The 12,236-nt window shown below is 35.7% G+C and overlaps 1 protein-coding gene across 3 annotated transcripts in view; it reads left to right on the top strand.

The window, feature by feature from the left end:
• The first annotated feature begins 11,137 nt into the window (after nucleotides 1–11,137).
• LOC103153789 (acetylcholinesterase-like) overlaps nucleotides 11,138–12,236 on the top strand; it is a 50,983-nt gene continuing 49,884 nt past the window's right edge. For all 3 annotated transcript variants that reach the window (XM_016662198.1, XM_016662197.1, XM_016662196.1), the window contains exons 1-3: nucleotides 11,138–11,372; nucleotides 11,730–11,862; nucleotides 11,954–12,105. In XM_016662198.1, the coding sequence (XP_016517684.1) occupies nucleotides 11,155–11,372; nucleotides 11,730–11,862; nucleotides 11,954–12,105 (503 nt within the window). In that variant the 5' untranslated portion in view covers nucleotides 11,138–11,154. The remainder of the gene's footprint in view (nucleotides 11,373–11,729; nucleotides 11,863–11,953; nucleotides 12,106–12,236) is intronic.

Consider the following 12,236-nt stretch of genomic DNA (forward strand, 5'->3'; position numbering starts at 1 on the left):
ATTTCAGCTTCAGAAAGAAATATTATGTACCTATAACTAATCTGTGAAAGTGTTATTATTATTATTATTATTATTATTATTATTATTATTATTATTATTATTATTATTATTATTATTATTCAATCTTACTAAAATATAATTCATATTCAATTGTTCAAACCTTTTCTGTAATATAGTTTTGGGTTCTAATTTCTTCACATTTAAAGGTCTTTTTGCACTACATAATAAGAAGAAGAACAGAAAAAGACAGTAAAAGACCAAAAGAGATAAAACACAATAGGAAAAGAAAAACATACAAACAGAGTGAGAGAGAGGAAGGTACAGGAAATGAATAAGAACATACACAAGTCGCTCACCTCACTTTCCTTTCCTTCAGTCTCATATATAAATGTGATGGCACCTCTCCCCATACAAAACCCCATAGGCAATTTAAAAGAAAGTAGGCCAAAATGAAATATGGCTGCAATATAAAAACAACACTTTAGACACATACAGTGTCTGATAGGACCCTTTTGTGTGTGCACATAAACAAAACTGCATGCACATGACCACACAGTGCAGGATAGCTATAGATGTAATGGTACATTAGGTGAGCTGCATGACAGAAAAGTGTTTTATTAAGATTGAACAGTACGTAAGATTTGAAATGCAATTTTATGCCACTAAAAGTGCTGTATAATGAATCACTCCCTACACCTCCACTAACACACACGCAGGCACACACCAGTACCACACGCAAACTCCATTATTTTCTCCCTCTTATGTAAACCCTGACTCACAAACAGAAAAACACACACATGTGATTTCTGTGGAGTCAAACTGCTTTCACAGTGTCCCAACCTTTAGCCTCCACCATACTGTCACATAAACAGGCTAAATCCCTGATAATCTGTGTGACAGCCACAGAGTTCTGTGCTGAGTTACATTTTAAGAGTGAGACTGACCCAAATATGGATGTGGGCATTAGCCAAGAAACTGACCTATTAGCAATGTGATGTCATACATGACTGCATACAGACTAAAGAGTAGAGAGTGGACATGGGAGCCAAGTGTCAGTAAGAGGTGACTGCATTTCCTTGTTTGGAGCTTCAGGGCTTAATTACTCAGAAACTACACACTGCAACATCAGTAAAGTGGACACTAATCTGGCTTAAAACATCCTACTGAAAATGGTGTAAAATCATTTTAAGGAAAAAGAGTAACAAGTTCAATGACCTCCAACAAACTCAGGACCGACCAAAAAAAAAATATTTAACTGGTTAAGATAAGGGCTGCACGGTGGTGCCTTTGGCACTGTGCAATCTGTGAAAGTGTACCAACTTTCATAGATTGTTGGTACACCATCTATGATAGCATATCAACTATCATAGATCATTGGCACAATAACTACCTATGACAGTATCAGTGTCATAGATAGTTACTATAATAACTAACTATGTTGCCCTGCAGCATGAAGGTTCTGGGTTTGAATCCGGACCGCAGGTCATGTTCTCCCTGTGCACCCCTTGCACATTAATGCATGACACAAAAGCCAATATTAAATGAGATAAGTGTTTCACAACACTTTATTGGCATTTCCATATTTATAAACTAGACAAAACTTTCCAACCCTTTTTTCCCTGTATATCAAGTCAGTCATAATTATTCTTGATAACTGAATTTTCCCATAAATGGCACTTAAGTTACATTTTTCAGGCTCAGTTCCTGCTTTTTTAACTTCCTATATTTACATGTGTTTGTGCTTTGACGATGGTAGAAATGAAGGAAAGACTAGTCGACCTAAGGGACACAGCTCAAACCAGGTCAATGTTTACCAAGTCTTAAAGGGCTAGTTTTGGATTTTAGATTTCTTTGACCAACACTCCTGAAATTAAAGTAGAAATGAGAAAGTTTAGCTAAAGTAAAACACTGCAGCTTCTTGGGCTTTTCATAACACGATATGACGTTAAGCCCTTTTTTTGTACCCCCTCAACCCAACAACAAAAAGAAAATACACAACACAAGGTAAACAAGACATACCATAACCGTAACAAACTTGGCAATAGTACATACAGTAAGTTATTCAGGGAATGCCTATAGTCACAATCTGTGAGAAAATAAAACATTGTGTTTTCACATGTAGGACTGGACGTTTGGTGATGTTTAGTTTAGGAACCTCTCAGGCACCTAGTGCCATTTTATAGCATAATGAAGTAACTATGTTACCTTCAGTTGTTATGAAATTCTGTATATATTAAATATGAATTAATATAATGCCTTGAAATTAGGCCTCTTGTCTCTTTAAGAAAATCTTGCTCTTTCTGACACTCTGCTTTTAGGAAGTCATCACAACATCACTCCTCCATTAACCACTTAACAATATGTTTATATTTAATGCGAGCACGAAGATAGATTTTTAAGAGATTTTTTTTTATTCCATAGAACTTGATGACTAATGATGAATATACTTTTTGTACTTTCTTAACTTTAAATAATGAAGCAGTTATAAATGTATTCATCAGTAAATTTAGTTGGTGTTTTTTTTTTTTTTCAATGTTATTTTGTAAGATTAAAAAGTCTGTTTTCTAATTTGGCTTATTTTTAAGGTAAAACCATGTTTTCCTATCTTTACTTGTTAACAGTGAGTTCCTGTAAAGTTGAAGAAAGTTCAACGCCAATTACTTTAAATACCTTGTTTTTCTATTACAGCGTTATTTTCTATTGGTTAACCTTTGGGTGCAGTAAAAAATCTGCTATTTCAGCTATTTCTTTGTGTCTGAAAACAGCTGGTCCTGTTCAGGCCAATTTACTCTTATCAGTCTACAATCCCCAGCAAGTTATCTTGTTAGAGTGGTGCAATTGGAAACCAGTTAATAAGATGTCACACACAGTTTTTCTGTTCTGCAGTCCACTGGTTTTTAAGTAAACTTCCTGCTCCAGCTCCCTATTTTTTTCCCATTCTCTCTTCCATAAACTGGAAGACAGAATGAATGTATGTCTGTCTGTCTGTCTGTCTGTCTGTCTGTCTGTATGTATGTATGTATGTATGCTTATATAATGCCAACATTTTGTATTTTCACTATGCTTTCACTGTGGAGGATAAAGAAACCAGAACGTTTCAGACCATTCTGATTGCTAGGCCAGTGCACATGTTGAGAAGGGCTTGGTTAAGAATTCAAAGAATTTCCTCCTCATAACTTAGTAATAGTTAATGAGCAGGCTTGTTTATCGCCACATTTTTCACCAAAACTGACAACAAATATTTTGCAGATAGATTTATCACTGACACATAAGGACATATTTTATATTTGAAATTATGGTTTGAAATATTTACAGTTTGAAATCAGATAGATGTGAAGTACATGTAAGAGTGACAGACAGAAATAGCATGACATAAACCAATATTCTTCTCTCTGACACCATGATTGGATATTTGCTATCGCTTTGCTCCAGGCTTTTACTCGAGAAATGAATTAAATGTTTGTTGTTGTTTTTTTTTCCCCTGTCTTTTTTTCATAACTTCTGGGCTCATCCTTCATAACAGCATATTGATATTAAAATGCCATGGGTGGAATTAACTTGTATGTTTGGGGTTACATTTCACAACACAGCCTATTCTGATGATGCCAGAATGAGAGACACTCACTCAAAGGCCCCCATCAAATTCCTGTCATTTCTTCCTTTAACCACCTAATCCCTGATGGTGCGCAGTTAGGATGGAGACGAAGCGGTTCCACATCTCAAACAAATTGCTTCCTTCATATCTCTCTAGCTTTGTATGTCTGTCTCTTTCCTACCTCCATCTGTGCAATCGTCCAACCGTACTGCTCCTACATGACAGAACTCCCATGGACCCCATGCATACAGGTTGATGTCCACTTTAAGGTTCACTTGCAGGCTGAAAGACAGAAAAAAATGAATAAAGCTGAACAAGTTGCATCAACAGAACTGATTCCTGCCTATCCAGTGACGATAAAAATACCAATAAATCTGACTGATTGCTGTGTTACTAGCTTACTTACTTTATTTTTAATCAAAATTATTTGACATTAAAATATATGACAGCAGTACTCTCATAGTAAACAGTCAACGTCACGTTGTGTCAGCAGCCACTCTGCTGTGCTTGTCGTCTTCAGAGCTCCGGCAAGAATATGTTATTCTAACTATTTAAAATATTTACAATTAAGCTAATACAACAATTTACTACTTGCCATCAGTGCAGATCACCTCTCTTTGTCCCGCGCAACTCCAGTGTGCAGCTTTTTGCCATCTACAGTTGTCAGAGATTTTCTTTTCAGCACATCGTCTCTGTAGCACCGCCTCCCTTTTAACCTGCTGCATTTTTAATTTCTGATGGCTTAGTTTATCACCTGCCTTCATGGATGCAGCTGCTTCCTCGTTTTCCCTCTAATTGTGACTAAACTAATGGCACCAGAATAGGGGTTTCGTAAACCCTATTTGTTTTTATTTTAAAAAACACAGCATTTATATCTAGCTTACGTAGGACAAATAAAAATAGTATAATTTCTTCCTAGTTTGGCCACATTTAGAGGGAAAATGAAGATGTAGCTGCATCCATCAAGGCAGGTGATAAACTAAGCCTTAATATATTGAAAATGTAGCAGGTTAAATGTGATGCAGCTGCGTGCCGGAGTTGAACCAGGCAAAGTGAGGTGATCTGCACTGGCTGCCAGTTGGAAATTACTTTATTAGTGTAATTGTAAATAGTTTAAATAGAATAACATATTCTTGCTTGCGTTCTGAAGGCAGTATTCACAGTAGAGTGGCTGCTGACGCAGAGTGACGCTGACTCGTAAGCCCTCGATTTTTCCATACAAAATGCCTGACTTTACGTTCGCATAAACAATGAAATCTAGTTCATGTAGTTGATTTTTTTATTTTTTATCTGGCATCTGTTAGGTTTCCTTGAACTGGTTAGGGTACGCTTATGAGTTATACAAAATATGTTCGCTAAATTTCTTTGCAGAAAATTATTCTTAGATAATGAGAGCTTAGTCTGGTCAGTTATGCCTATTTCGTATGGGGTGCCATAAAGTTACACAATAAAAAAATCAACACCAATAGGTTGGTTCTCTACGGCTATAGACAAATAGCCCTAGGCTAAACATTTGCCAGCCAAACATTTAGCCTGCTAACTAAATATTTAATTTGAAATCCAAATATTATTTTTTGCTTTCCCCCAAACAGAATAGTTAATACAGCAGTTACAGCAGTTAATATTGCAGTTACAGCAGTTAGTATGCCACTTTGTTTCTCACTGAGCAACAAAAAACATTGTTTCGTACTGCAGGTCCCTCCGAAGAATCAAAAGGTGTGTTGATTTTAAAAGGTACTTACTTTTAATGTGCATTTTGTTAATATGTTTATCTGTCATAAGCTTAAAGTAGCATATGAATGGAAGCATTGAAAAATGATTAGCTACACACATTTCATACGTGTCTCACCTGTTATAATGGTGATATGTTGTGCTTTTGAAGGAATTAAATCTCATAAAACCATCAGTTAAATTCCATCCTTTTTCGGGTTTTCATGCTACAAATAACATGGTGAAATTATGACTGATTTTTATTTTTTATTTCTTTTTCTATGCAAGTTATAGAGGCCAAAATATTGTTGTTAAAATTTTACTGAGTAACTTTACAAAAAGGTCTCCATAATTTTGAGCTCGTTTCAGAATGATGTGTTTTAGGCCCTCGTCATTTTAAATCCAAATAACCTGCTGTTGACCAAGCATTCCCGGCCCCTCCCCTGACTTTTCCACAAACACGGAAAAATAGCTGCAGATGTGCAACAACGCATTTTAATGTTGATCTGTTGCGATTCCTTGGAAAGGTGAGGATAAATCTATGAGCTATACAAAACATTTACATGTGTTGAACTAAATCATTCTTAGATAATGTGATTTTAGTCTGGTCAGTTCTGCCTATTGTGTATGGTGTGCCATTGGTAAAGATACACAATAGAAATTAACAGCAATATTTTGTTTTATTTAGCCTGTCAGAAATAAAAAAAGCTTTTATTTTGATACACCACGTCTGCTTATCAGCATGTTAATTTGAATATTACCTAAGTGTTTAGCTAATATGCAAAATATTGAGGTTTCTAGATTGGCAAGCAACCTATATACCTAGAAAGCTACAGATTTAGGTCTGAGCTAAATACTTAGGTTGGAAAATAAATATTTATTTTGAAAATTAAATGTTTTGCTTGGACAATAAATATGTAGTTGGGAACAAAATATTTAGTTAGAAATACAGATACTGAATTTGGAGTTAAACACCTAGTTGGAAAGTAAACCTTAGTTTAAAGGCTAAATATTTAGTTTCCTAACTAAATATTTAATTTGAAATGTAAATATTTATTTTGTAAACTAAACAATGTGAATTAAAAGTTTGGAATGCTGACATTTACAAATATATGAATAAGGTAAATAAGTTATTATTATTATTATTATTATTATTATTATTATTATTATTATTATTATTATTATTATTATTATTATTACAGCAAATATGAATATGTTCTATTTTGCCAGTAATTTTGATGTTTATGTAGTGAAGTCTTTGACTTCTGTTTTGAGCTGCATACATTTCTTTTTTGAATTTGCACTCTGTCTAGTGCTGTTGTATTTCAGTTACTTGTTTTCACCCAAACAGAGCAGTTAGTATAGGAGTTATGACAGTTACAGCAGTTAGTACAGCACTTTGCATTTCACTTTGCAACAAGAAACATTGTTTCATACTGGCAGCCCATGCGAATACTGAAAAGGTTTGCTGATTGTACATTATATTTACTTTTAATGTGTATTTTGTCTGTTGATATGTTTATTTGGTATAAACTTAAAGTAGCATATGAATCTAAGCATTGTAAGCATTGTAAAATGATTAGCTACTCACATCTTATATGTGCTTCAGTTCTTACAGTGATTATATGTGGATTTTAATGCTATGATGAATAGAATGTGCTTTTAAAGGGATTAGATATCATCAAAACAACATGACAAAATTATGACTTTGAAAAGAAACAGTCAATAATTTGTATATAAACCAAAATATTACTATATTATGTATTTATTTATTTATTTATTTATTTTTTATCCTGTAACTTTACAAGCGGTACGCCATAATTTTGAGCTCCTTTCAGAACGAACCGTTTTGGACAAACTGAAACTGACACCCAAATCACCTTTTTTTTTGCTGATAAATGTCTAAATGTGTTATTCAGGGTTCTATCTTTATGTTTCTGTGTGAAGTTTGAATTTTTTGTTGTTGTTGTTTGCAATTTGTTGAGTTCAGCGTTATTTTTGCCCGAAACCGTCTCATTGCTGGCCTTGTTCGGTCAAACGGTTCTTTGGCAGTTGAATATTTCCCTGTGTTTACAAACAAATAATCCTGCAGTTGTCACTTCCGGAGGCTTCGTAACTGACAGTCTTTTTGGAAGGCAGTTGCTATGGAGTTGCTAAGACAACAAGAAACATTCCGCAGGCTCAGAATTAGCTCTCCTCTCTTCCTATCTAATTTGAAAACAATATAAGTACACTACAAATATTACTCGACCACTATTTTTTTATTTAATTTTTTTTTTGAGTACTCTACATCCTCTCAGTAATACTAATATAAATAGTTGTATTTGCTGTAATACAGCTGAACTAGCAAAATTAGCTTAGCTAATGTAGTTTTTATCTGCAAGCTAAGACGGACATAGCCTATGTGTATGTTACTACATGTACTTACTCTGCCAGTCACCAGAACCTTGTAAATTATGTGAAGAGGTCCCACGCCCTTTACAAATTCGTTTAAACACAGATTGCATGCGTCCATGAGTTCCAGGCATAACGCTCCCCCATGCCATGCACTCTTCCTGTTTATGAGCAATGATCATAGAGATCGGAGGCAGCTTGTCCACATTGACTGACCTGTTATCTATCCCATAAGGGTTGATCAGTACAGCAGCGATTTTGTTGATTTCTTTTGCACACTGGTCGAGACTCATATGGTTCCTCTTTGCTTTGCACCGGTTGTAGCGCTTGGTACAACTTCGTCACAGCCTGGTTCGGTCAACAACGCACACCCCCCACCCATCCACACACACACACACACATCGATGTTGTCGCCATAAAAAGTCTCCAACAATACAGAGAAAGAGTTGCTAGATTTACAATACAGTAGTTGTCGTTTTGAAAAATTGATAAGAGACAAAGTGGCTTCTTTAGTCCTGATCACAACATACCATAATTAAATTTAGAGCAGACAAACATGGCCGACGATGTGTCAATAGCGATAGTTTGTGGACTTTTTATAGGTGTGTGTGTGTGTGCTTGTGTGTGCCTAGAGTCCCGCTGTCTTGCATTGGTCCCTCCTGACCATCTGCACAGGATGAAGAGACTATGAAAGGGATATGAAACGATGTGATTATGTTAGTATTAGCTTTACTCCAAAATAAGGGACATAGATAGATGTGTGCAGTGTGCTCCAGACCAGAATAAGCGATTCAAAGCATAAGATCTTGAGTGTACTCTAACCCTATTTGTTTCTATTTAAAGGGAATATCACTTGTAAATCAAGTGATTGTTTTTTTATTTATTTATTTTTTATTTATTTATTTATTTACAAAGTACATTTCACATGACAAACGTAGTCTTAATGTGCCAGGAAGAATATATAAAATAGAAATAAATTTAAAAAAAACTAGATATAGAGAGATGTGAATATTTAAAACGGCACACAAAATAAGATCCCATAAAATCAGACAATGAAAGAAGTGAATATAGTTGAGCATAAGACACCGCTCAACTTGATAAAATCAAGCAATTTATTAAAATTATTAATTCTTGAGAGAATAATAATAATGGGTATCTGTTCCTTTGCTTTCTCCTTAGATTTCCCATGGCAGCCTTTCAGCCTTTGCTTCTGCTGCTTCTCATCCTGACTGCATCATTTGCCAATGAAAATCAACCTATAGTCTTCACCAAATATGGACGCGTTCGAGGGAGGGTCATGAAAGTTCTGGATGGATATATTCGTGTATTTCTTGGTATTCCATATGCACGTCCGCCTGTTGGATCTTACAGATTCATGCCTCCGACTCCGATGCCTAAATGGGAACATGTGAAAGATGCCGGTGCATTACCAAATTCCTGCTACCAGATACATGATACCACCTTTCCAGGTATGATTCGAGAATACACAATTCAAGATATTTTAAAGTAAGTTTAATTTCATCTTGCACCTCTATATTATTTGTCAGTAAAAATGACTTGTCTTCCCATGAAGGGTGTTCTGTTCTTTACACTGAGTCTACCCTCGTCAAAGTGTTCAATGACATTCACATAAACATAGACTGTGGAAGAACTCAGGTTATCTCCCAGTACCTCAGGTTATAACATGTAATAAGATTAGCCACCTTATCTATGCAGATGATACACAGCTCTACATTCGCATGTCACCAGGTGACTCCAAACTCATCCAAACTGAAAAGATGATTAGAAATGATAAATGTGTGGATGTGCCAAAACTTTATCCAGCTTAACAGAAACACAACTGAAATTATTATCTTTGGCCCTTAAAAGGTAGGATCTAGAGTCAATGCACAGCTTCTGTTATTACAAATAAAAACCAGCGATCAGGTCTGAAATCTGGGTGTAGTGATGGACCCAGATTTTATCACTACACCCATCACTTTAAGTGGCTCTGAATCTTCAGAGCCACATAAAGACAGTTACAAAGTCAGCCTGAAGAACATTTCCAGAATTAGAAGACTGATGTCTCAGCAAGTTCTAGAGAAACTCATCCATGTGTTTATCTTTAGTCGCATTGATTACTGCAACAATGTCTTTACAGGTCTGCATAAATAAAAATAAAAAATCAATCAGACACCTTCAGCTGATCCAGAATGCTGCTGCTCACAATTTGACTAAAACAGGAAGACGGAGAACACCACCCCAGTTTTAAAGTGTAGGTCAGAGAATAGACTGTAAAATACTGTTACTAGTTTACTGATCACCGAACAGCTTAGCTCCACAATACACTAAAGATCTGCTGTAGTATCAACCTTCCAGATGCCTCAGGTCTTCTGGTTCTGGTCTGCTCTGTATCCCCAGAATTACAACCAAACATAGAGAGGCAACGTTCAGCTTCTACGCACCACAAATCTGGAACAAACTTCCAAAAAATTGCAAAACAGCTGAAACACTGAGTGCTTTTAAATCTAGACTAAAACTCTACCAGTTTAGAGTTGCTTTTGAAACATAATCAATTAAAAATTTAACAATGGCATTTAATATTTCATTTATAATGTTTCAAAAGCAACTCTAAACAAAACAGGTGAGTTTTCAGTCTAGATTTAAAGGCACTCAGTGTTTTACAATTTTCCGGAACTTTGCTCAAGATATGTGATGCATAGAAGCTGAATGCTCCTTCTCCGTGTTTCGTTCTGGTTCTGGGGATGCTGAGCAGACCAGAACCAGAAGACCTCAGAGGTCTCGAAGGTTGATACAACAATAGCAGATCTTTATGCATTTTGGGGCTAATTTATTCAGTGTTTTATAAACTAGTAACAGTATTTTATAAGCTGTTCTCTGAGCTATAGGGAGCCAGTGTAAAGACTAAATAAAAAATTTCTAAATAACAATGTACTCACGTTCATGAGGAAAATGACTAAACTTTTTCTTTATGTGCTGACTAGAATTAGTATCCCAATGAACTTTATAAAGCTATCATTATAATTATCAACCTTCTACTTAGCGATGAACAGCCCAACACTACATAAAAATTTTGGGTCTGAAAATAAGTGAAAAAGCAGCTGATGTCCAATGAAAAGCTTTTAAAGACATTCAGATAATCTACAGGAATTATGCCCAACTCTGAAAACTTGTAAAAAACTCTCTTCCACCACATGCCTTGTTCCTGGCTTGTCAATAATCAAGAAATTATGGAGTGATCCATGACTTTGCACAGTATTTGTCATAAATGGTCTTTAACGTGAAGATTATAATATAAGAGCTAGTTCAGCATATCTAGTCTGTGAAATGCTTGTGATGAAGACTAAGGATTCATTTGGCTCAAAGGTTTGATTAATCTTGCAGCTGCTCTGGCTGTAACTAAACTTTATTGTTAATAAAAATGTGATATTGTTTCAGGGTTTGAAGGTGCGGAGATGTGGAATCCAAACACCCCTGTGAGTGAGGACTGTCTGTACTTGAATGTTTGGGGCCCTCACTACAAGACCCCCACACCCAGACCGGAAGATCGTGTTCCTGTATTAGTTTGGATATATGGAGGTGCCTTTGTGTCAGGAACATCCACCCTGGATGTCTACCAAGGCCACTTCTTGTGTAAATCTCAGAATGTTGTTGTGGTATCTATGAATTACAGGTGAGAAAACATTTCAATTGAAACCACTAGTGTACCCAATCCTAGTTCTTTTAGTATTCATCTTGGAAACATTAATATAAACATGTTCATATTCACTCCCTACAGCCAAGAAGAAGGCAAATAAAAAAATCCATAAGATGAACTAGTTTTCCAACGCTTTACATATTTTGACATAATTTTTCTTGTTATTGTTATATTTTGTATAAAGCTTCCTTTACAACACTTTATCTCCAAAAATGATAACAATGGTCAGTTTGAACACAAGGTGGAAGTGACAGAAAAATATGTTGAGTACAGCACTGACACATGTTGAATGCTTTTAATATTTCTTTTCTTGGTTGTGGTCATGATTTTTAGACTGGGGCCACTTGGATTTCTAGCTATTAATGGAAACCAACATATCCGGGGAAATCAAGGTCTACTGGATCAGCGTTTGGCACTTAAATGGGTGGTGGATAACATTGCTGCATTTGGAGGTGATCCTAAAAAGGTAAAATAAAATTGTCCTTATTTTTCCTAAAATCAGAGAGTAATATTGAATGAATTAATGTAAATGTACTGGCATTTACTTTTGTTCCCAGATAACAATATTTGGGGAGAGTGCTGGGGCAGCATCTGTGGGGTTCCACCTGGTCTCTCCAGGCAGCCAGGGCCTCTTTCAAAGGGCTGTGATGCAGAGCGGCGCCCCTAATGCAGCATGGGCCATAGCGACTAAAAATGAGATATATGAAAGGTATGTGTGCTTAGTATTGAGCTACTTGATCCTGGATATTCTGCATAGATCATTTAGTTTTGTTTGTTTGTTTGTTTTTTGTGTTTTTTTTTCTTTCTTGTGGTCATGATATTTAGACTGGGGCCACTTGG

This window comes from Poecilia formosa, unplaced genomic scaffold (genome assembly GCF_000485575.1).
Source record: "Poecilia formosa unplaced genomic scaffold, Poecilia_formosa-5.1.2 Scaffold362, whole genome shotgun sequence".
Lineage (NCBI taxonomy): Eukaryota > Metazoa > Chordata > Actinopteri > Cyprinodontiformes > Poeciliidae > Poecilia > Poecilia formosa.